Source organism: Ochotona curzoniae, unplaced genomic scaffold (assembly GCF_017591425.1).
Source record: "Ochotona curzoniae isolate NIBS_2020 unplaced genomic scaffold, NIBS_Ocur_1.0 contig_1014, whole genome shotgun sequence".
Lineage (NCBI taxonomy): Eukaryota > Metazoa > Chordata > Mammalia > Lagomorpha > Ochotonidae > Ochotona > Ochotona curzoniae.
This window is the reverse complement of record NW_024464920.1, coordinates 27,891,457-27,918,117: the sequence shown is the minus strand read 5'-3', so window position 1 is coordinate 27,918,117 and position 26,661 is coordinate 27,891,457. Positions and strand designations below refer to the sequence as shown.

At 35.8% G+C, this 26,661-nt stretch overlaps 1 protein-coding gene across 4 annotated transcripts in view; it reads left to right on the top strand.

Moving 5' to 3' along the window:
* The window catches only part of CNOT2 (CCR4-NOT transcription complex subunit 2), a 98,664-nt gene that overhangs the window by 54,087 nt on the left and 17,916 nt on the right, over positions 1-26,661 (top strand). For all 4 annotated transcript variants that reach the window (XM_040981767.1, XM_040981793.1, XM_040981784.1 and 1 more), the window contains 5 exons: positions 10,959-11,025; positions 19,609-19,756; positions 20,436-20,618; positions 22,783-22,862; positions 25,282-25,407. In XM_040981767.1, coding sequence (XP_040837701.1) covers positions 10,959-11,025; positions 19,609-19,756; positions 20,436-20,618; positions 22,783-22,862; positions 25,282-25,407 — 604 coding nt within the window. The remainder of the gene's footprint in view (positions 1-10,958; positions 11,026-19,608; positions 19,757-20,435; positions 20,619-22,782; positions 22,863-25,281; positions 25,408-26,661) is intronic.

Below are 26,661 nucleotides of genomic sequence, written 5' to 3'. Positions count from 1 at the left end.
AATTTCAGTTGAAATTCTGTTAAACTGATTTATTATATAGTGTTGTCCTGCTTGTTACATATATACTCTGTAGCAACCCAACTTTTTACCGCTTTTAAAACTTTAAAAATTGCTCTTCTTAATTTCCCTGTACATGTAAAGTAATCTATTGGTCTTTAGAACATTTTAAGTCTGAGGCATATAACAAATCTCATTTTGTTACAGAATTGATCATTAGTCAATCACAGATATCTTTTTAAGATTTCACAAATTAGCCTATTTTAGATATTTTTACTAAAATTTTGGTCCTTTTTAAAAACATGTCAATGAACATAATTAATTTGATTTTAAATTTTGTTTGAATCATTTCCATGTTTGAGATGTTTGTAGATAAAGAATTTGTGATGTACTTTTGATAGTTTCAAAAACAGTAAAATTACAAGTTTGACAGACATTACTTTATCAATGACAAAGCTTTATAAGGGGTCTGCAGGAAATTCATGTAGAATGGCTATTATGAGAAAATAAAGCATGGGCTTCAGTCATTTTTACACCACAGCAGCCTTATCTTTTTAAATATTTTCTTTTAAATATGACTTGTGAGGCAGAATGGCACCTCTTATTTACTGGTTCACTCTTCAGATGCCCACAGTAGCTGAAGCTGGGCTCACCCAGCACCAAGAGCCAAGAATTCAATCCAGGTCTCCCACATGGGTGACAGGAGTCCTACCACAGAAACCGTCACCTCCACCTTCCAGGGTGCAAATCTGCGAGAAGCTGGAATGATAGCAAAACCCAAGCACTTTGTTTAATAGGGTTTCAGAGTCCCAAATATCATCTCAATTGGTGGACCAAAATATAAAGATATATTAAAGAACCTCTGTATTTTGATTAGAAAGCTCAGAGACTTTCAACTAAAATCTGGAATAGAATTTGCATAGAAAATGAAAGACGAGGCAGGCATGTGGTACAGTGGTTAACACTTGGGATTTCTGCATACCTGTGTTAGAATGCTTCTTTCACAGCTTGTCTGCATCGTATCCAGTTTTCAGCACCCTACACAAGTAGCAGGTGATAGCTCAAATACTTGGGTCCTTGCCGTACGTGTTGGAGAATAGATCAAGGTCTGGCCTCCTGGCTTTGACTTGGCTCAACTCAGATGTCCTAGACATTTAGGGAGTAGACCTGTTGATGTACAGTTTTCCTATACAGTCTCTGTAGCTTTCTCTTTCTGTTTCTCTGCCTTTCCAATAAATGAAAAAAATTAAATATTTTAGGAGAAAATGAATGACAAAGAGATGACTGCTCCAGAAAGCAGAAATGCTTCATGTTTGAGTTCATTGTTAACATATATTTTCAGTTACATCAACTATCATTCCAGTGGAGTTGGTTGTTGGGGAAATAAGACAGAATGTGTTGCTCCAGAAAGTCATCTAAGCAGTATACAGATTAAGAACTTAGATTCTGAATCAGTACAGACAAGTGTTTTATCAACCACCTTGGCCTTTGAGCAAAAGCTATTACAAGCATTTTAGTACCTTCATCTGTAAAATGAGAATCATAGGGTGATTTTCAAAAAGTTCATGGGAAAAGTGTATTAAGAAAAAATGACTTATGAATTTCAAAATATTCTGAACCAAAGGAAATTTTCTTCAAATTTCACTTTTCTATGAACTTTTGAAATCATTTTATAGCAGCTTTCTCATAAATTTCTGCTGTTGCTGTTATCTTTGTTCTTAAGAAGCATATAGCACAGGGTATCTGTGGCCAACTTTAGAAAATATCCCTGTAAACTCAAGAGCAATAATTTACTAGTAGATTTCAATGCTGGTCTCTACATATTTTATGAAAAATAAAAACATATAAAAATATATAAATTTTTAAGGGCAAACTTAAACATTTTCCACCTGAAAATTCATAGCAGTTTATATTTTAATTAGCATTCTCCAGGTCCTAGAAATACCAGCGACTTCCTGGAAGTCTGCTATAGATGAACTTAAGTGTTTTAATGTGTACAAAACAGTATATCAAAGTATCACTAATTTGGCAGACGGGTCTGAGTATCGTATCTTTTCCATATAATTATGGCCCGTTTGTATTCTTTGTGCCCATTTCTGTATTAGAACAGTAAGTTTTACTTGTTTGTATCCTTTGTGTTAATATCCTCATACTATTAAAAATAATTTTTAGCATTTCACTTTTAGTTAGCTTATGGCATTTGTAACAAATACTTATTATTTTTATTAAATGTGATCCACAAATTTTTTTAATAATTATTTTTGATATTCTTTTTAGAAAGCTCTTTCCTAGTTGCTGCCTTTCATGCTATGTGCATCACATGGCTTTCCAGTAAAAGTGTATTGATTTAAGATCTAGATTATAAGGTGTCAGATACTTTTTCCGCTGTGACATGGCCTGGTGATCCCAAGGACCATTTATGCATCCAATCATTTGTTAGAAAACTTAGCCACACAGTAGCTATACATTGTAGACTGAGAGAGAAAAAATAAGGGCTGTAATCTAACCGTTTATACACATGTCTGATTTGGACTGTTCAGTTGTGGTTCATTGAAATATTCCTCCTTAATACGTACTATCTGATGCATTTTTGGACCAGTTTTACAAACTCTGGTTCAGTTTATTAAACAGTCTGTGTAAAACTACAGCATGATGTGAGTTGCTGCATTATAGGCATTTTAACATGTTAAGTCAGGTTTTCTGTATGTCAGGTATTCAATAATGTTTTTGATGATTATTAGTATCCACCTTGACTTCTTTCAGAAGGCTATTTCTCTTCTTATCATGTTAATCATGCCTTTTATTAGGTTGGGTTTTATAGTTGCCATTTTCATTACAATTTTCTGATTAATTTTTACTGATGGATAGATTAGTTTGTTCATTTAAAGAGATTTTCCACCTGCTCATTCATTCTGCAAAAGCTCACGATAGCCATGGGCTGAGCCAGGTCAAACTCTGGAGCCAGAAATTCCTATCAAGTCTCCCATTCAAGTGCCAGGGAGTTGTATGCTTGAGCCATTGCCCGCTCTCTCCCACTGTATGTGTTAGCAGAAGGGTGGAATTAGAAGCAGAGCCAGGCACTGTGGTACAGGATGTGGATGTCCCAAGCAGCATCCAAACTGCTGCACCACACAGCCCCTCGTTTACTGTTTAAACTGGTACTTGTGATGTGGCAAAGCAAATTAGGCTGCTGCCTGGGACACAGGCTTCCCATGTGGGTACTGCTTCGTATCCCCAGTGCTCCACTTCTGATCCAACACCCCTGCCACCCAAGTAGAGAATTAACTTTTAAGAAAGAAAAAGAAAGAAGCTGCAGGTGGAAGGTCTTTGCATTTGTCTCTCCCTGTCTCTGCAACTCCTCCTATCAAACAAGTATATAAATCTTCAAAAACAAAACACAAAACTCATGAAGTGGGACCTTGCTTCCTTATTTTGACAAACCAGAGAGCAGTTTGAACCTGTCTTTGCTCTTATTCTCATTAGCTTATAGCAGTTAAAGGAACTTAATATTTTCCTCAGGACAACAACTGTCAATACTTTGTTAAAATGTGGTATAAAAAAGGAATGCCTCCTGTTACTACCGTTGTCCCCTCACAAATGGTAATTAACCAGATCTTGGAGTCAGGCTGGCTGAAGCTCTGGCTCTTAGAATTTTTTCCTGTCAGTTCTTAGCCATTTTTTTTTCCAAATCTTTTCAGTGTGTCTAGGTCTCTGCTGAAACGTCTTATCCAAGAATCTTTCCCTATCTTTCTCTGTAAAATGACAACATCTATCACTACCTGGAAGTACATGTTTATTAATTGTATATTGATGAATATACTCCATTAGAATTTAAGCTTAACAGACACAGGGGTTTTGTCCTTTTTTGTTAAGATTTATTTCTTTTAATTGGAAAGGCAGATTTTACAGAGAGAGTGAGATGCAGAAAGGAAAAGATCTTCCATCCACTGGGCCAGTCTCCACATGGCCTCAGTGGCCCAAGCTGAGGCAATCCAAAGCTAGGAGCCAGGAGCCTCTTCCTCCCTCACGGATTGCTGGAAGCCAAGGACTTGGACAATATTTTGTTGATTTCGCAGGCCATAAGGAGGTAGTTTGATTGAAAGTTGAGCAGCTCTGACAGGAACTGGCACACGTATTGGACATGTGCAAGGTAAAGATTCAGCCTATTGAGCCATGGCACTGGCCCCAGGATTTTGTCTTTTAATTTACTACCCTTTTCATAAAACCTACTCACACAGTAATGTCAAAGAAATAATACACTATCACTGGGGTTTTGTTAAGTAGGAAATATGATGAAATTATTACTTGCAAATAATATGTAATGAACTAAAAAATTTATCTTGGGTGTTTGGTTTTTGAGATTTATTTATTTGTTTGTTTGTTTAGTGCTAAGGGAGATTGCCAGAAGTGTGGGGATGTATGTCAGTCTTCGTCTGCTTGTTTCTTTCCCTCAATGGCCACAAGAGCCAGCGCTGGATATGACTAAAGCCTGGATTCCAGAAGGCAGTCAGTGCCTTCAGCCTTGCAGCAGGAGAGCAGGCACTTGGGCTGCTGTCTGCTGCTTTCCCAGGCACATTAGCAGGGAACTGGATCAGTAGCAAGCAGTCTGACCCCCTTTTTACACATTTTCGGAAGAAAATAAGCCTTTTTGTATAAATGCCATTTTTATATGGCAACAACAGACTGATAGAGTGAGGTGGAAGACAAACCAGAGCATACTCTTAGGATATTAAAATTAAATGTCAAATAATTTGGAGCAAACTTTCTAAACCTTGTTAAACTTATTGGTCTTCACACCTTCGTTAAGTTTTACATTATAATCGTAGTTAACCTAATTGTAAAAGGGAGATGAAATTATTTCCCTACAAAATACATCAAACTTAATTATATTTACAAAAATAATTTCAAATTGTTTAATCTGCCACCACTGAGATAGCAAGAAAATACTGTTTTACTCCTAACATACAAGTTAAGCATCAGGTAATACTGGTTGTGTTTCAAAGTCTTTCTAATTTTGGAATAATTCTGTAGTCTTTAATGTTGAAAATTTCTAATCTGAGAATCCAAAATCTGGAGTTTAGAAAGAAGAATTTATTTAAGAGTCATGAGATGAGCAGAGAGCTCCCATCCTCTGATCCAGATGCCCACCAAGAGCGCAGCAAGCGGAGCTGGAGCTGAGTGTTTGAAACTTGTCCAGGTGCGGCAGACCAGAGGCCTGCCTTCCGGAGTGTGCAGTAGCAGGGAGTGGGGTTGGAGTAAAGCCCTGCTTGAACACAGACATTCTCATGTGGGTACAGCTGGCTTAACTCGCCCAAATACCTGTCCCTGGAAAGTGGGAAAATAGTGAACAGACATTGAAGGCACTTCTGTGGAAGTATAAGTATAAATCATACAGGCTACGAAAAGCAATTTAACATGCATGTTAAGATCATTTAAGCATTCCTGGGACTGGTGATGTGGGACTGCATGCTAAGCTGCTGCTTTCAGTATTGACATAGCTTATAGTAAAAAGTCATTGTATGTTGTTTACTTAAGATTTATTTAATTTATAAGATGGAATTAGAGACAAGCAGAGACTGGAAAAGGAATATCCTGTATCTACTGGCTCACTCCCCAAATGGGTGGAATGGCTGAAGCTGGCCAGGCTGGCCAGGAACCCACAACTCCCATCTGTATTTCCTTGGACTTAGACCATCTTCTGCTTCCCCCAGGCGTTAACAGGAAGCTGGATGAGTAGTGGAACAGCTTTGACTCAACTAGCACCCATATAGGGTGGTGGTGTTGCGGGCACCTGATGTGTCACAGTGCTGACCTCTCACTTACTTTTTTGTCCTGCAATAACAACATAATGCTTTTAGTTATATTTTCATCATTTCTTTAATATATAGTGTAACAATTTTGAAAGATCATTTTAAAGCATAGAATACTTCCTTTAGAATTTATCTTCTTGTTAGGTTAATTTTACTTAATAACTTTTCGCTGTAATTCGACACCATGTGCCCTTCCATCAAAAATAGTTTCTCTACCAAACTAATGTAAGTGTTTCTTAAAATAGAAGTCATGATTAAATGTGTGTGAGAGTACTTTAAAAATTTTCTGGCAATGAAATTAAACAATAAGTTTATTTTTGGAAACTTTTTATTTGAAAGGTAGGGTGACAGGGAGGAAGAGATAGAAAAATTTCCGTCTGATTCATTCCCCAAATACTTGCAAAAACTAGAGCTGAACCAGGGCAGCGCAGGGCAAACACCACAAAGCAGAACTTCTGCCCAGGTCGCCTTCATGGCTTGTGGGAACCCAAGGATTTGGAGCATCTTCTGCTGTTTTCCTGGCTGGATGTTAGGAGTCAGGCCTTTGAGTAGAAGTCGCATGTGGGATACAAGCATGCTGTACCTCAGTGCCTGCCCTGTGCAGCACAACAAGCTTGAAACTCAGGTGTATTTTTAAAATAATACTCATGTTCCATGCAGGTTTTGAAGACCTCCTACTGCCTATTGGAGGGAGATGAAAGATTATACTTTGGTGCTTTTGTGAAAAAACTGCCGGAAGCCTTATTTGCCTATTGTGAAATTTTCACATATACTATAAAAAAAGATTTATTTATTTTTGTTGGAAAGTCAGATTTATAGAGAGAAGAAGAGACACAGAGAAAGATTTTTTCATCTGCTGATTCACTCCATAAGTCAGAAGTCAGTTCGTGCAAGGCAAGGACTTTAGCCACTAGGCTACTCCGCTGGACCCTGACATACACGTTTTTTTAAATGAAATATTTAGACTATTACTGATCATGTCTGTCAAAATTGTAGCTAGTGACGATGCAAATAATTTTTGAAATACAATTATAATTTGTTAATCTTCTTAATGTTCTGTATATAAACAGGATAAAGAACTCTGTGATGGGTTAGAAAATAATTAGAATCACGCCATTATTTCAGCCAGTTGCTTCTTGTTTCTTTTGTTTTATAGCAGTGTGTTGGTTTCTTGAGAGACGTGGAAGATGTGTATAACTATGATGCTTTAGACTAGAAACTTGGTTTCAGCAATCTACTGATTGTGTGTTACGTAATCTAACTTCAGTACCTCATTTTGCCAGTAATATATTTTGGCAGGGCTGTTTGCATCTTAGTCTGCTGTTAATGAAAGTCCTGCATTCACAGGACAGTAAGATTGGTGGTGCTGCTGAGTGTTGATTCTCCGTATATTACTTCATTTAGTCATAGGCAGTGTTATTTCCATCTTTCAGAAAGAAAACTGAGGCTTGGCTGTCTCCTAGGTAAGAGGCAGAAGAGTATGCAGAGCGGTTGTTTTTCCTTCTCCCATGTTGAGCTGTCATTAGGTTACTCTGTATTTCCTCTCTTATGGCTTTTAGGCACAAGCACTATAGCATAGCAGCTTCAACTGCCTATGCTCCTGACATCCCGTACTGGGACACATGGAGTGCTGGCTGCTCCATCCCACTCCCTGCCAGTGGGCCTGGGAAAGCAGTGGCACAGAGTCCAAATGCTTGAGCCCTGCTACTGAACATGGATCACTCAGTTGAAGAGCTGGGCTTCTTTCGGGCCTAGCCCTTGCTGTTGTGCCAATTTGAGGCAGTGACCTTCTGACCACAGCACTCTACTTTTCCAGTAAATTATGATATATGATATGATATGATATGATATGATATATATTCTTAATATTGATCAAAGTTTCATGTTTTGTAAGTAGTTCACCTTTACATGTGGATAGTGGACACTTTCCCAGCTGCTGGTGCTTTCATCCATGTTCAGGTTCCTGGGTTTGATGTCAGCTCCCAGGTCCTAAGTCTAGCTTCCTGCTATTGCAGAGCCTGAGAAACAGTGACATTTCAGATAACTGGATTACTGCTGCCCATAGACTAGACCTATATTGAGTTCTTTGGTTCCCAATTAAACAAATTTAGAATTTTAGAAATATAAGTTATCTGTTGTCTGTCAATGCCATCTATTACTCTGCCAGAGTCCATTTGTTGTGCACAGTTTTCTTTGCTACCTACATGGTGATTCTGCCCCATTCACATACCAGAACTGTGTGTTAAATATATTTCTAGAGGGCCCAGCACAGTAGCCTAGCAGCTGAAGTTCTCGCCTTGGACACACCGGGATCCCATACGGGCGCTGGTTCTAATCCCAGCAGCCCCGCTTCCCATCCAGCTCCCTGCTTGTGGCCTGGGAAAGCAGTCTAGGACGGCCCAAAGCCTTGGGACCCTGCACCCATGTGGGATACCTGGAAGAAGTTCCTGGATCCTGGCTTCAGATCGGCTCAGCTCCGACTGTTGTGGCTACTTGGGGAGTGAACCATTGGACAGAAGATCTCTGTCTCTTCTTTCTGTTTATCTGACTTTCCAATTTAAAAAATCTTAAGGGCCCGGCACGGTGGCGCAAGTGGTTAAAGGTCCTCGCCTTGCACGCCCGGGATCCCATATGGGCGCCGGTTCGAGTCCCGGCAGCCCCGCTTCCCATCCAGCTCCCTGCTTGTGGCCCGGGAAAGCAGTCGAGGACGGCCCAAAGCTTTGGGAACCTGCACCCGCGTGGGAGACCCGGCAGAGGCTCCTGGCTTCGGATCGGCATAGTATCGACCCGTTGCACTCACTTGGGGAGTGAATCATCGGACGGAAGCTCTTCCTCTCTGTCTCTCCTCTCTGTACATCCGCCTTTCCAATAAAAAAAAAAATCTTAAAAAGAAAATACTAGGCTAATCTCTTTCAGAATTGAAAAATACACATAATTTGGTTTAGACATTTTAAGCAGTTATATTTTTGTAGTTTGACACACTTTGAAGCACTAATGTTAACATTTATATAATTGATGTTTACTTTTTTGATTGTGTTAAACATGATAAACTCTTACATTGAACACAGAACCACTTCTACATGCCTGTAATGTAGAACTTTGTTTTCCCCCTGTAGTACATAGTGTAGCACTTAGAGCAACTATGTTTAAAATTACGTGCACTGTAATACACATTCTGTTTTTCTCAATCTCAGTTAATTGGGCAGTTGGACCACAACATCTCTGCCTGTACACCGAGTTGCCCCTTCTCCTGTGCTCCCATCTCCCTTACTGAGAGGGCTTGTTATCTCAGCATACTGCAACTCACTTAAGGATGTGTGAACTTTGTAAGAACGACTATATTTTCTGGAGTTAGCAAACCAGTTTCTGGGGAAAGCCGAATTGTATGTTGTCCACGAAAATATATTCACCTTATGAATCATTTATGTGACCATATTGAACAGCATCTTATATTTGAAATCTCTTATTTGCAGCTTATGATTGTAGCAGAAAATCATGATAGCGTTTTACATGAACTTTTCCAGTCATCATTTAAAGCATCTTTTGATCTCATCTTTGCAATTGTTTACTGTTTATAATTTGTAGTTAATATAGCAGCAGAAATTACTTCAATCTAAGAACTTGACCACACATTAAAATGTATAGGTTTTGCTGTATGAAGATTGTTTATATTGCACACCCAAATTAATTACTATAAATATGTGGCTTTCAGAGTGTTGTTGTCCAACCCTACTTGAGGAAAGTAATTGTTAAACTCCCATTGTTTAGCTGTTTCTTGACTTGGTTTCCTTAACCATAATCAGTGTCATCATTTTTCTGTTTTGGACCCCACTCCAGTAGTTTTATGGCTGTGATTCTTCACTTGCCTCTCTTCTGTATTCCAACTGCTTCGGCAGGACATAAAAATAAATGTTACTTTACTATTAGAATCCCTGTTTGGGATGTAGTTCCACTTCTGCTCTCCTGGCTTAGTGTCACCATTTCCCTTTTCCATTTATTTCTTCCCAAAACACCTCTTGATCATGTTACTGCCCTGCTTAATAGCATATTGCCTCACTGTTGTTATAATTGGCAGCCATCTATATGTCATTTAAGAGGGGACTCATGGCAATCTGGACCCACCATTTTCTAGTCATTGTTCTGTATCCTAGTAGTGTGAGCCTTTCACCACTATTTCGTGCTTTGTTTACTGATTCTGTAACTGACTTTTGTTGTGTTTTAAAACATATCCCTGATAACTTACCCTTGGGCAGCATTCTCCGGTGATGCTTCTACTTCCTTGAAGCATGTGCCACTCATGTACTAGTATGACTCACTGTCTTGCCTCTGTAGCTTTTAAGCCTCTTGGTGAAATGGCCGTATCTTGTTTGATTAAGGTGTTTGAGTGGCTTCATTACATAAGGCAGAGGATACATTAGTATTTTTTCCCATTTCATTTATTCAGCTTACATTTCTACCTTGTGTGTAGTGCTGCTGCTCACATGTCTGGAGAAATACAAGAATAAACATAGCATATTTCCAAATATGTACTACTAAGGAAAAAAGGCATTGATATAGTCAGTTCACAGGTGTTGTACATTAATTGCTATGGCATGTGTATCATCAGTAACCATATATATAACAGATATGAATTAGATATGTAGATTGCTTTAATTATTTTTTACTTGTGCTTGTATCATCTCTCTACTTATACAGCTGTGTGATTATTAGATTTTTCTACCAATTTTCTACGTATCAGCTATTGATACGGAAAAGTAAGGAATGCTCTTGTGAAGTATAACATCATTATTAGGATAATAAACTGAATTAAGAATTTAGTCTAATGTGTTACTAGGAGTCATGGAATTTTACCTAAGGGTTTATAAAATAACGGACACCTAGAAGTATTGCCTAGTTGTTCCTTTAGTGAAGTGATAGTGCTACTATAGTTAATGTAATTTAATGAAAAACTTACAGTATTAAAATTAATTCCAGTTGCACCATTGTTTTCATCCAATTTTGATAGTCTCAATAAATGTGATATTATGAAGTGTTGTATGTTTTATGATGAATGAGAACTGTGGGTTAGACACATTGATGGTACAGTGTAAAACTTTGTAAAGTGTGAATGCAATGTCCGTGTTCTTTCTAATGTAATTAATTTGTTTCTAGATGCTGGCATCACCATCTACATCAGGTCAGCTGTCTCAGTTTGGGGCAAGCTTATACGGGCAACAAAGTAAGAATTTTGTATTTATTCTGGGATACTTTATTTAAAGAGAAAGATAAATAACCACCAAAGAAAGAAAACCCTGCTGCCTTTATAGAATTGAAAGACAACAGTATTTAATTTTTTGAGTTTTCCTTCTTTCATTTATGAAAAAAAAAAATCTCCCAGGCCTTACCAACTCTGAAGTTATCATTGTTTGAGGTATATCATTGATTTTCATTTATTGTGATATTTTAATTATTTGACATACTTTGTAGTATTTTTAAGAAGAGTCTACTAAACAAATTAAAAATAGCCATTCGTTGTGTTTCAGTTAGATTAAGGTAAAAATTTGTTGGCTGTTTGAATATACTTGATTTTTTGTTCATTTGTTTTTTGACTTGTTTATTATTGAAATCCCATCACTTAGCAGCAGTTTGTGAAATGTTTTTTGTTTAGCAAATGTATCTTCTTTTCCTCTAGCTCAGCATGGGTCTAGGGTTTGGATTTTTTTGTCTCACAGTTCAATTCTTCATCACGTGGAGTAAGCGCTTAGCACAGTGCCTGGCGCATAGTAAGCGCTCAATAAATGATAATTGATCATCATGTAAAATTTTTACAAAACTAAATCATAAAATACCATATTTTTCAAATTTTCCAGTTTGTTGCATACTAATAAATTTTATCATCTCTGTTAATGTCAAAAGGGCTGTTGATTTCTCATTCTAGTTAATATTTTTATTAATGGAAGAGTGAAAATATAAATTCTTATCAAAGATTATAGAATAACTGGGTAACTGGGTGAGACTTCTGATAACCAACTATCTTAGCATGCTTCAAACAGAATCAGTCATTTGATTTGGAAGCTTTAGTATTTGTCAGGATAGTTGTCATGCCACTTTACTGATCAGTTGATTTGGTAGTTCTTTTAAGAATGAAACTTACTTTGTATAGAGACATGATTTTCATCCTTTTTTTTTGTTTTCAAATCTTCCCTTGCTTTCTTGTTTTACTATGGAATAAAGTTTTGTTAATGCAAATTAGCAAATTTTATTAATTCCTTTCACTAAAAAAGTTTTTTCCTCTAAAAACTTATTTAGAAAGACTTTCATATATAAAAACAGGTATTGCTTGTCCATCCACAAATGCTTATTTGTAGCTGTTGAATATTTTTAGCTAGTAATTCATTTTGTTTAGTGTGTGTTTTAGTATGACTTTTACCTTTGCAATAACCCTGGGGATATCTTAGAACTAGCTTTACACGTATATAGCAACTGCAAATACTTTTTTCTTTCACCTTATCAATATCTGTAATATCACCACAGTACTATATTTGAGAAACTAAAGCTGTTTTTGAAAGGAGAATGAGAAAAATTTGTGGTCAGCTGGTTGAACATTGAAAGGTCTAATTTTTTTAATCTGTGAATGTAGAATTAGGCTCATATGCATAATTGATTACTTTTGAAATATAACTTTGGCATGCTAGGTTTTTTAATGTTTTTATGTTTTACTTCTTAATTTATATATATCATTTTTTTAAGAATTCACAGATTTAACAAGTGAGCAGATTAATTTTGATGTGGAATGTAGAAAGGAGACATATGTGCAAGCATATCATGTTGGAGTTCAGTATATGAAGTGTCTAAATGTCCATATTGTTGAAGAAACAATTTTAAATGTATCGCTCACTCTTTAAAGTGGCATTTTAGGTAGTGACATACACAAAAATTGAATGTATGACCAACTTAAAACTGAAGTGTTTCAGGTCATTGTGCAGTTATTTCCTTCTGGGGCATGCCTTTAGGAGATATAGTGGATAGGAAATGGCTGCCTAAGTTACCAGCCTCTCCTTAGGACCATCTCAAGAGCCAGATAGCTCCATTACCTGCTGGGTAGTCAGAACAAATACCTAGGCAGATGGCAATGCTCAAGCTGCCTTGTGCAGCATAAGGACCAGTGTTTTTGTGGTTTCAGTCAGATGTAAAATTCGAGAGATTGATGGATGGAGAAGTAAGGAATGACAGCTTAACTGTAGTTGTTGGTTGAATTTCATAAAACGGAAAGTTACTTTTTCTCCCAAGTTTGCATTGAGTAACACCATTTGCTTTGTGTTCAGATTGGCGAAGTTCAAAGTAAGAATTTTTGCTATTTAGATGCTTGATCTGTTGTTTGCGGTGGATTCCTGTGATAGTTAAAAAGTTGGATATGGAAGAACTGAGAAGGAATAGTGTCCTCATACCAGCTAAGACTTGGTGAGCTTAACCAAGAGAGGGAATTCCTATGGCAAAGAATATAGAACTGCTTATTCCTACATTTTGCCAGATTTGGCTGCAAGTTAGTGTATAGAGCATGAGATAATCCAGAAAACTCCGGACTGAGAGCTTGTATGCTATCAGGTTCTATAATTTTATCACAAGATGTAAGTAACTTTTCATCCAAGAGTTCATGTGAATATCACACCAGGTAGTATCTACAGAAAACAGTGAACATAGGCTTTAGACTCTCTAGATGTTTTATTTTATGTGTAAGATTTTAGATATAATTTGCAGGTTTGACAATCTGTGGGCTTGTTGAAGCTGTCCACTAGATTGGAATCAACGTGAGACCAGGAATTAATTTCTCGGATATTCAGTGCATTGAAATTAAGTGGTATAGTTGGAGTGACCTTTTCTTACCAACAGGACTTGAGAGTTTTTAGAGCTGGGGAGAGAATTCCGTTTGATGAGTTGAAAAGTTTTATGGATATTTCAAAGGCAGAAGTCCTTGCTTATTGTTGGTGTGTCTTCAAGAAAGGGCTCACAAATTAGGTCGTGTTTTGAATTTTGGCTTGAAGAGAAGGGTGAAGTTTTAACAGTAAGAGCAAAATCCATAGCATGTTAAAGATTTGGAGATAGTCCAGTTTATCAAGGAGGTGATGAAGTATGGTCTTCATGTTTCTGTGGGATATCTTAGATCTTTGCTGTTTTCTAATTTCATGAGCACGGCTTCTGCAGTGTTTAATTGTCTCCCATATAACATCTGTTTTCTGATAAAACCATCCTTTGTTAGACTATCTCATTATATATTCACCTTCCATAAGCATGTTTCACCATCCCCCAAAAATGTACTAATCTCTGTTTATTACCAGTCACTATTGTAAAAAGTACTTTGTATGAATGAACTCACTTATTCTTCACAAGAACTCTATGAGAGAGAGAAGAACTTGGCTAAAATTATAATAATAGGTAATGAAACAGGGTTGCATGTTTTGCAAGAGAACAGAGAGCACCAGAATCTTTGAAATCTAGATGCTACAAGATGTTTGCTGGGTGTCATGACGCAGAAGGCCGTTTGCACATAGTGGAGACCACCAGTGTTAGGTTCACATGAGCCCAGTCTTATAGAAATGTCTGTAGAAGACATTGTTTTAGGATTTATTCATTCATTCTGTGTTGATTGATTCCCTACCATGAGTGGGAATTATTCTAACATCTAAATAAAAATGTTGGAAATTTTGCTTATGCTTTAATGGAGGAAGATAAAAAACAGGCAGGCAATACTCTAAATGAGTTTTGCATGATAATGAGTACTATAAAAATTAGATTAATGGGATGAGTGATTGAAGTAGTATTTTATGGAGGAGACAAAAAGATTATCTCTAAAGAGGCAAAATTGGAATGAAAATCTTTGAGTATTGAAGAGGATTTATTAGAAGGTTCAAGGGGAGAACTTGTTGGGTATGGTCAACAGCAGTTGTAAAGGTTGTAGGTAATGAAAATGTCAGTATCAACAGTGTCTTAACGAAGACTGAGAAAGTCAGTGTAATGAATCGAGAGGTTAATGAAATATCAGCCTATTAGGACATCAAATGCTTAAGAGCCTGGACTTCCTTACCATTATGACTACCAGATAATTCATTAAATACTCTTCATTGTTTATATTGTTTACTGTATATAAATCACTCTATTGCTATATCTGGGTGAAATTTTAGGTATTAGCTTATATGTACTCAAATACACTAGGTGTACTTTGTAAACACCTTATTCATTACATTTCTTCCCCTATTAATTCAGTTTAAAAGCAAGGGAAATCAATATTCTTGATGAATTGAATGATGTGAGAGTTAAGGTACAGAGATTTGACGATGGAGAAAACAGTCACAAGGTTATAAATCAAATATTTAGCTGTGAAGAGAGTCCAATATTAATTAAGTGTAGAAAGAATACTTTGGATCCTAACAGAATGTTAAAGATTTAACTAATGGTATTTTCTGATATATAACAATGTTCAAACCTGGTTGCACCTCTGAAAATATCTGGGGAATTTTAAAAGTCCATGTGCCAGTGAATTGACCATATTCAAACTAAATCACAGTTTCTGGAGATGGGAACCAGATTTTATAGTTTCCTTTGTAATGCATACGTTAGCAACTACTCTTTTTAAAACGGTTGAAGCTAAGTTAACTGTGAAGGGACATTGTCAATAGGAATTAAGGCATTCATCTTTATGCTTCATCGTGTGTGCTGTTGGCCGAGTCACTTATGGCTGGTAGGAGTTTTTTATTTGCAACTTAGTTGAATGATCACTGAAGCATTTGCTATTTTAAAAATTCTTTGGGTTTCATAAAGGGAATTGCATAGTGAAGATTATTACAGAGGGAATATTAACCATATAGATGCATGGCAGGTTGGTGGTGAGAAGAGGTTGAGAGATAAAGCACTGTTTTAGTACTGTTACCTTTGTTGGCATGGGTCCCAGTTTTGGGTCTGTAGAGAAAGTTGGGTATTTTGGGATTGCAAAAGACTTCTTTATTTGATTAGGGATTCCCTCTGTAAAAATTTCATGAAACTTCGCTTAGGGATTTGATTGCTGTGGCTGAACATTTTTCAGATGACCTGTACTGCTAATGCTTAACTCTAGCAAAGGATTAAATGAAGTATGGCATGTTTTACTGAAACTATTAAGGGATGGGCTCTGAGCATGTGCAGTGGAGATAATGTATGGAATAATTTCTGACATCATATTATTTAGAATTTGTGAAAAATGATCATCAAATGATTTAGCTCATTTTTTAAATACTCTGCCAGCTGAGAGGTGAAAAATATGCTCACATAGTCTTCCTGATAGTACAGTATGTTTTATTATAAATTGTCAAAGAAAAATATGTATGCAGAATTAACCCTTTTAATTGTGTTTGGCTCATTGTTTTATTCTCTGTCTATAAAAAGAATATCTTGGCTGTAAGATTATTGTCAGAAGGATATAGTGCTTGGCTGTCAGGACTCAATAAATATTAATCCTACTGTCCTCCCATGTCTTCCCAGTCATCTACTCATGCCCATGCTCATGAATATATATATTCATATATTTGATGTATTTATGCATGTATATAATATATATATCTGAGTTCCTTTATGAAAAAAAATCTTTCAGTTTGCATACTCTGTTGGCATGCTAATTTGGAGATCATTTTCTGTGATTATTTCTAATTGTAGCAAGATTAAATTTTTCTCATTTTGTAACATTCTATTTGTAACAGTCTGACTCAAGTAAATCAAACTTAATGATGCGGTGTATTTTGTTTTCTAAAAATCATTATTGTGCTCTTTTTTAAGAAATAGTTTTTAAATTTAAAATAACTTTTTTTTTTAAAGATTTATTCTTATTGCAAAGTCAGATAGACAGAGAGGAAGATCTTCCGTCCAATGATTTACTTTTTGAAGCAGCCGCGGCAGCCGAAACTAAGCCAGTGCGAAGCCAGGAGCCCAGAGTCTCCTCTGGGTCTCCCATGTGGGTGCAGGGTCCCAAGGCTTTGGGCCATCCTCCACTGTTTTCCCAGGCCACAAATAGGGAGCTGGATGGAAAGCAGGGCCGCCAGGATTAGAACCAGTGCTCATATGGGATCCCAGCGCATGCAAAGCCAGGACTTTAGTCGCTAGGCTACCATTGCTGGGCCTTTAAAATAACTTTTGAGTGTTCAAAGATTGATGGTCCAATTTGAAATGTTCTTCATTTCTCTTGTGTTTTTTTATATCTACTTCAACAAAATGAAACTAAGACCTTTGAATTTATTGTTTTTAGGAAGATAAGTTTTGAAGACAAAAAGTAAACAGTGGTGCCTTCTTTATTCCGTACTATCTTCTTTCATCCACTCTTAGCTCCATAATTAATTCAAATATGTACAGTTTTCTAATGAAGTCAATAGGCTTTCCCATTCTTTCTTTACCCCAAGGTTTTCTTTGCTAATATTCAGGTAATCCCTAATATCTGAAACATTTCTGAAATTATGTTCTTATGCAGCTTAGAATAATACAGATATAGGAATGGACATGTATCAGTGAATGTTTTGTAAGATATAACTGACTATTAAGCTTTTGCTGACTAGTGGGGCAAAGGGTACCACATTTTTGGAAAGTGTAGTGATTAGTGTGTAGAGGATGTGGAAAGGAAAGGAAACAGAAAGCTACAAGATTGGTATCTTTCATTAAAATGAAAGAGGGAATAAAGATGAAAAGACAAGGACAGGAGATAGAAGAAGTTTAGGGGGGAAAGTCTTGGAGAGAAGAAAACAGATTCAAAAGAAAAAAAAATAGGAAGCAGGAGATAAAATAAATGAGTGTTACGATTCTGTAGGCACTTGTGATGGTTGTAGCCTGTGTTGTGTGAGGCCCCACAGTCCTGCCAGTAAACACTAAAGGAATTAATAAATAGCTTAGTCGTACTGCTTGTGTCACCCTGCGAAAGCCTATTAACTTATTTGAGGCTAAGATTTCTTATCTATAAAATGTTAACATTGAGCTAAGTGATCTTTAAGATTCCTTCTGGCTGTAAAATTGCGTGTTTTTGGTGGTTGGTACCTTTGGGGAACACACTCATGTGGGAAATTGGCTTTTACTGCTCACTTGAGGATAGCACATTTGGGGAGTGAGATAAATGAGCTTCCTCAGAGTAGAGGCCTTTTCTCTCTTGTCCACTGTTGTATGCCCAGCTGCTAGCCCGGTGTTTGTCACATAGTAGATACTCAATAAATGTTTATTAAATGCATCATGTAAACATACCATTTGATGAGTAGCTAGGGAAAAACAGAGAAGACTGTTGCTTCTGAAGAAGCCATTAAATGGGTTGATTTTACATCTATTCTTACTAGTTTGTCCCAGATTCAGAGAACATGGCTGCAGTTAATAGCATTCTCCTGATCATAAAACTAAGAGTGACTAAGACATGCAAAATCTAACTGATTTAGACAAATAACATAACCAGTTTCCTTCAGCTGTCTTCAAGTATTGCAGACTCAAGCTTGAGTCTGTATGGAACATAAGGAAAAAAGAGTACACATAAAATATATTGGCTATATTGCATTGAATTAAATTACTGTGTTTAGTTGACAAGTCACAGGAGACTAGAGTCCTCAGGTTGTAGAATTGGGGATACCTCTCAGTAAAAGCTGTATGATTCACTCCCCTCCCTAGTTTAGAAAGTGACACATTGTTACACCAAAAGATAAATTTAAGCAAAGCTATTTGAAACAAAATATCCAAGGCTTAGTTTGTGCTCCAGTTATTTTTTTTAAAACCTTCAGATCTTTGGAAATCTGAGACTCCCAAATTAGACTGAAAAGGAAGAAGAAATCACCATATATCTCTACTACTAAGCCATCTATTTGATGACTACTTCTCTGTCTTAGCACTTTAAGTTCCAGTTCAAAATTTGGTTTACTGTTGAGCAAATCCTTAGGCTCCTAGATATAAAAAAATACTGTAAAGTTTGAATCAAGAAGAAAGGAGACATTCATAGATAAAACAACAGCATAAATTGTGGCTCCAAGTCCTTACTCTGAAGAATCCAAGGAGAATGAAATACACAAGATGTCCTTTTTTCTGCATCACTGAGAAAATGTTTCACATTGTTTAAATAAAAATACAGGAAATATGTGTTTGAGGTCAGTTTGCCCAAATCAGTCTATTTTTATGTTCTGTAGCTGAATGGTAAACCCTGGGTTGTCTAGTGACAACTATTGAAAGATTAGCATGCAAACCTCTGGCCCCAAAAGTGTCAGATCAATACAGGGTCATCATCCTTTGAAATCTCTTAAATGTGTTAAATTTTTCTGTCTTAGAACTTTCTTTCTTTTTTTTTAAACAGTTGCTGGAACTTTATATTGGTTTGTAAAAAACAAATTATAATGAGATATATATAAATAGATTTTAAAGTAATCATATAAAAGTTAAAGCTAATTATGCAAAGTGCAGATAAATGTCTTTGTACGTCAACTGTGAATAAAAAACACAAGATTATAAAAGTTTCTTAAAGGCATATGGTTATACCTTTAAGAAATTTGAAAACAGTATCCATTTATATCATAACATGTTATTTGTTATAATCAACATAATTTATTATAAAATAGAAATTTGATAAAATAGGAATGAAAACAATATCCATTCATACTATTAAATCTCAAATTAAAACATACTTTCATTAAGGACACAGTCCATTTCGAGTGAACTGAATATATCCATATAAAATTTGCATACTGTTAGGCCATTTTAAAATGTTTTAAATTGCCAACTCCAGAAGATGGATAACAATTTCATTCCTGATGGCAATGAATTTCCTTCTTCTGAATTTCTTTATTAGGTGCACTAGGCCTTCCAATGAGGGGGATGAGCAACAATACCCCTCAGTTAAATCGCAGCTTATCCCAAGGCACTCAGTTACCGAGCCACGTCACGCCAACAACAGGGGTACCAACAATGTCACTTCACACGCCTCCATCTCCAAGCAGGTATTTATTGATGGACCAGAATATTTCTCAAAATGTATCTGTGTAGAGTAAGCAAGCTTTTTTTTTTTTTAAGTATTTGATTTTCTGGTTCAGTGCCTTTCACTGAGGGGAAAATACTTATTCTTGTTTTATTTCATAAAAAAATGGATAGATATAGTGCAAAATGTTCTTATTTTACACTTAGCATATTGGTTGTAATCCATGTGGATATTGGGGTTACTCATCTCCTGGAGAGCTTTTTCAAAAGCCAACTCTTATTAAAGGAAGATGTGCACTTCACAGTCACACCCCCAATAATTCTGATTCTTGATTTGCCATTACACACTCATTGGTATAGTAAAGTAAAACAGATGACATTGTGCATATTAATATGAGAATAATATGCATTGATTAAATGCATATATGAAATTATCCTAAGTACATTTGTGAAATACGTTTATATTTTATGTCATAATCACCCCTTAGTTCTCTCACCTTATTTATAACACCTTACATTAGTTCCACTATAGTTTGCCTTTTTTGGTTTATTTATACTGATTTTTTTAAGAGATAGAATGACTAAGCAAAAGAAAGTATTTAATGAAAATTAGAATCTAGGGTTAGACCAATTGATTATTTATAGAGAATTTTGATGAGTGATTATAGAGAGCTTATTTAGTATAATGGACTTCTTTTTCAGGGGTATTTTGCCTATGAATCCTAGGAATATGATGAACCACTCCCAGGTTGGTCAGGGCATTGGAATTCCTAGCAGGACAAATAGCATGAGCAGTTCAGGGTTAGGTAGCCCCAACAGAAGCTCGCCAAGCATAATATGTATGCCAAAGCAGCAACCTTCTCGACAGCCTTTTACTGTGAACAGGTAAGATGTTTATTGATACTGTGTATACTTGTCATTTTGGGTATCCTCAGATTTGCTTTTTCATATTTTAATGCTTTATTCTTCAGTCTTGGCTTCTGCCTCATAAATGTGCTTCATCATACATTTATATTCAAAGATTCTGTTACACATCATAATTTAACCATCTCAAAGCTCACAATACGTTCTTTCAAAAATTAGTTCCATGTTAGGAAGCATATTAAAACATGCTGCTAGAAAAGGGCTGTTATGGGGTTGTCAGTAGCCAGATGTTAGTTGCTATAACCTTCCTTTTTCAGTTAGACTGGTCACGACTTCTGTGGTAAGAGTTCCAAATTGATGCTAGGACCAGAGACAGGGTTGATTGTTATTACCACTTTGCTTTAGTTGCTCCCTTATTTGTACTTCTGAAGTAAGATATGGTGTGCTTTGGAGACTTATTTCCAAAGACTTTTTAAGACTCTGGAAAATTGTCATGTCTGAGAAATCTAACAATACGATATACTGTGGGGATTTTTCACTGTGTTTTATACTATTGTTCCATGTACTATGCGAGTAATAATTTTCATTTAGGATTTTCAAGCTGGGTAATTTAAGACTCCACCCCTCCAAAATCCAACTTGATTTGCCTATATTTTGTGGGCTAATTTTATGTATAAAATGATTTTTTTTATTGGAGGATGGGGGTGTCTTGTGCAGTTGTTATCATCTTAGTCATTTCATTTACTTTTCTTCCTATGAGGCACTTGTAAAGACAGATTAGTAGTAGATTTTGTGATTACTCTCTCATCCCATAAACTCCAGTTCTTTTATTTAGACTCATGAGTATTTCTTCAATCATTTTATAGCTCGTTTTTAAAATATTTTTTATCAAGAATGTAAAAAGTCTCATCTTCTTGACACTTTCCTAACCATCTTGGTCTTTATCATATCTTTTCACATTCTTCTAGTATTGATTGTTCACTGAATTGTATATTTAAACTTTTACCTTTCCTTGTTTATTCATACTCTAATTGTTTTTAAGAATATGTGGATTTGTAAAACTCTGCTTATTTCTACTATTGATAACTTGTATTTATGATAAAATGTTTTCATCTTGGAGCATTTAGTCTATGTTTGAGGAACGTATATCATCAGCAATTCTGACAAGTTTTTTTTTTTTAAACACAATTTCTATTGATCTTCCTATTCTCTAGAGTGTTACTGTTTTACCAGCTACATATTTTATGAAAAATTATTAGTCCATAGTTTACAGTCACAGGCAGAAACTGCCATCTTCCAAAAGAGTAACTATGTTCAACACAAACACACTTAACTGTCTTTTACCAGAAATTATTTGAAATTAAAGATTTGTAGCTCCGTAGAATCTGTATTACTAATTCTTACTGAGATCTTTATTTATTTGGCCCTGTTCTTAGTTCAGTCTTGTTTTTTGTGTATCTCCCCATGTTTTAGGCTTGTGAAAAAAGGGGAGGGAATTTGTTTTTTACAAAAACACCAGTTGTGCATGTGCTTCAGAATCAGGGTTCTGTAGGCAGGTTTTTTTTCCTTGCATGTACAAAAGACAAACTCTGTTTGCTAAGAATATTTGTTTTGGAACACTGAAAGCAGTAGAACAAATCGTTACTTAATTTGAGTCAAGTAAGCATTGGTTGTCCCTGTGTGTCTTCCTGAACATGGAAGGGCAGAGGATGCAAGTTGAATTTGCCCTGGACTCTGTCAGGATCTGTGTTCTAGCTGGGACACAGAGACATTGTGTAAGAAAATCACCAGTAAGGATAGAACATCACGTGTTAAGGAAGATTAGCCCTACACTGACCTGCACATTTTTAAGGCTAGATGCTTCTAGTCAAGTTGGCTGTCCAAGTACACAAATGGTACTCTAAAACTCTTTTTCTCGAGGTTCATACATAAATTCTTTCGTTTTTGTCCTTTGATTGATTTAAGATGTTTTAGTTCTCACTTGTTCATGGAGGGGCTTTGGAGACGTTTTTTTCTCTTTTTTTTTCTTTTTTTAAATTAAGATTAAATTCAGAAAAATAAATTAGAATTGCTTCTGAATCATTGTTGTTTTATATGAGGAGATCAAAAGTTTACACTTTTGTTTTTCTTCATCTTAAAGTTAGTATTCTTACTGTATATCTAAAATTATTTTCTATGTACCCAGTATGTCTGGATTTGGAATGAACAGGAATCAGGCATTTGGAATGAATAACTCCTTATCAAGTAACATTTTTAATGGAACAGGTAAGCTTATTCTGGAGCTAGTACCCTGTGAAAGTATGGGAGATTTCTGAGATATAAGCAATTCAACATTCTAGTCTTTAGATATTTCAATTTTGTTTTTGTTTTTTTTTTAATTGCATTGAGTGGTAGAATTTACTGAGAAATCAACAGAAGTAGGACTTAATAAACAGTTAAGGAGTATTTAAATATAGTTTTCACCTGGCATGATAATTTCGTAATTCATGTTAACGTATCAGGATTATTTTGGGAGCTGTTTGCCTCAGAATTGTTTTTGCTTGAGACCTTTTTAATATCCTTAACCCTATCACTTTGTGACTTGGTTGGGGGTGTGCACTCTTGACTACAGAAACCCAGATTGAAGAGAAAGAACTCTTATATGACATGAAACACTCATTTGCTTACTAGTATAAATAATACTAATTTCGGTGTTTAACCCTTACGAATTATTGATCCATTTTACTGTAAAAGTCAAAATTGATTATTTGGAAAACTTTATACTTGACAGTAATAAAGAGCCAATTCCTGCAATCTGTTGGTTTATTTCTCTGATCAGCTTCTTGAGACAGGAAAGAACAGAAGTGTGTTGCTATTTTGCTTCAGGTCTCACCCTCTTCACCCTTGTCTCCAGACCCTTTCCTGAGAAAGGATCTAAAGGATGTGGTTATGATGGTAGGAGCAAAGATGAACAGGATTGTTGGGAGAGAAATATATGTAAAGGAAGTGGAAGGTGAAAAGAACCGTCAGTGAAATGGAGCATATGTAGAAGCGCAAGAGAAGATTTAATAAGGAAATGTCATTTGTGGCGATGGGCTTTCAATTTTTAAATGTTAATATACATTCGGCAGCATAAGTTGATTAAACAAGATTAAAACTTTGAAAAACTACTCCAAATTTTAGCATTTGTATGTGGTGGTCTTGTGTTTTAAGATGTTAAAATAATATACTTAATTTCATTGTTTCTAAAATGCACTATTTCAGTCTTTAATATTGCTAAAATTGGGCTACATATTAAATTTACTTAATTAGTATTTTTTCTCCTACTTGGAGCATAAAGTAACAATGTATGAGACACTTTATTTTTAGATTTTGAATTGGGGCTTTACACACTGCTACTGAATTTTGGAATGATCTGTGAAATTTTGTTTTAATGGAGATTATGTTAAAGATATTTCTCTAAGACTGTAAATTTGAAAATTTATTAACTCTTTTTTATTAAAATATACTCTGAATAATTCCATGTTGCAAAACCTAAAGATGTATATTAAAAGTTTATGTATGTGCATAATTTATAATTAATTTATAATCAAGTAATATGCTTTGTAATAATACATCAAATTTTAATTTCCATTGCCTTTTTCCTATGGTAGTAACTTTCATTCAGAATTCATTGACTAACTTTTTAAAACAATGAGTATGAATGATTCATTTTTACCCTTGTTAACTGTAAGGTGCTTTGAAATGTGTAATCTGTTTTTCCAATGAGAAGTACTCTTAAAGTGATAGTTGGTCTTTGATCTGGTCTTCATTATGAAATTTTTAAGAAGTAGAAATTAATTGTAAAATGAAGGAGTGTTAAAGGCTATATTACATTAGATTTAAAAAGATTAAAGGCAATGTAGTGTTCTTTAAAAAAGAAGAATGTAATATTTTAAAGATCACTCAAAAGGGAAAAATGGAATGATTAAAATAGGCAATGTAGATAAATTTCAGTCTTAAAGAAAGCAGGATTCTTTTTTAATTTAAAATGGACAAAAAAATAAAATTTATTGAGCATGTATTTATTTATTGAGCGCCTACTGTGTCATGGGTAAAATAAGCTTAGGATTTTTTTTTTTTAAATCATAGTTAACACATACCCCCCCTACTCCCTAGATGTATGTGCCCCACCTTGCCCCAGCATACAGCACTACTCCCCGGCTTATACCCATAAGCCTACAACACACTGTTCTATAGGAAACCGATAGGGTAGAGGTTGAAGTCCTTGGGAATTTGACTTCTGCCTGCCCCTCAGGTATGTTTCTGGTTGTTTATTGGAATTGCTATTATAGTCACAACTGTGAGTATCTGAGCCTCTGAGCATTTGAAATGTAGCTCATTGCAAATGATACAGTCATATCACAGTAACCTCCCTCTGCTTGCTTACATGATTTTAAGTTACCAACTTCTGCAGAGGAAGTACTTAACATCATATTCCTCACTCTCTGTTTTGAGTCTTGAAGATTTGGGATTTTTAATATGCAGGTTATTTACTGCTTTGCTGAATTATTCATCAAATTTTTTGACATGAAAGCAATTCGCAGGTACCTTATGAGCACTTAAACATGTAGCTAGTTCAGTGCTGTGCACTATTTAGGAATAAGGCACTGTCATGGCAAATTGTGGCTTGTTTTTATGATAAATGTTATTCTTTCTTATATAGACGGAAGTGAGAATGTGACAGGATTGGACCTTTCAGATTTCCCAGCATTAGCAGACCGAAACAGAAGGGAAGGAAGTGGTAACCCAACTCCATTAATAAACCCCTTGGCTGGAAGAGCTCCCTATGGTAATTAAGCCTTTTTAGTCATTGATGATAGAAACTTCTCATGCAGACATATGTGTGCACTACACATATATATATATAAATGTTTGTGCTTTCTAATCAGGTTAGTGTCACTGTTAGAAATGATATTACGAAAAGTGGTTTTTCTTAACAGAGTTCCATGATACCAAACTTAAATGCGAAGACTTTGTGTAGAAACCCAATAGAACATCCTGATAGATATTCAGAAGTTATTTTCAACTGTTGTCTCTGCCTTTGTTCACCTAAGGTGATTTTATTTTTATCTGCCATTCTCTGTTTAAATGGTTACTTGTTTTGCATTTTCTGAAGATTAATTTATCTATTCAAAAGACAGTGTTACAGAGTCAAAGATACAGGGAGATGTTCCACTCACTGGCGCAGTCCTCAGATGGTTGCAGTGGCCAGAGTTGGGTGAGGCTGAAGTTAGGAGTCTGGAACTGCACCCAGTTTTCCTCTGTGAAGCGGGGTCGGTGTCCTGGGCTGTCTTCTTTGGCTTCTCAGGTACATTTAGCAGAAAGCTAGATTGGAAGCAGAGCAGCCGGGACTCAGACCGCTGGAATCCCAGACTGGACTTCATGGGCTTGCCCCAGTCACATGTTTTTTCAAAGGAATATATTTATAGTGATTAATAATTAAGCCATGATTTCTTAATATCCACACTGCTGATTTATATCTATATACATATTATTTGCAGAGAACTTTCCTTTCCTGGGCCGACTAATGCTAATAGGATCCTGAACTGCACACCCTAATCACGTTGTCATAACTAAGGTGTAATTCATTGAGGCTAAATTAAAAAAAAGGGAGGGAAACATGGCAATACAAGTTAAAGTTGAAAATTCCTGTTGTGACAGTTACAACCTTTCTTTTTTTTTTTCAGTCAAGTAAGTTAGTGGCTTTTTGGAAAATCTGATAGGAATCAGCAGCAAAACTGAATTAAATCAGTTAGTCTGAAACACAGTGTTCTTTTCATTTTTAACAAAAAAAGATTTCCTGTGTCTTTCAGAATATGGATATAAGTAACAATATGTGAGGAAGGGAAAATTTGATTGCTCATATTCTGAAGTTTTAGAGTTAGTCTTCCAGAGAAATAAAATATATTCTGTCCTGGAAGTTGAGTAGCTACTTGATTTCAGTCCAGACTCTAATGTTCTTAACCTTTCCTCATAGGTCCATTTTTTTCATCCCTTTAATCATTCCCGTTGCTCTCCTTGGACCATCTCTAGTTTCTCCATG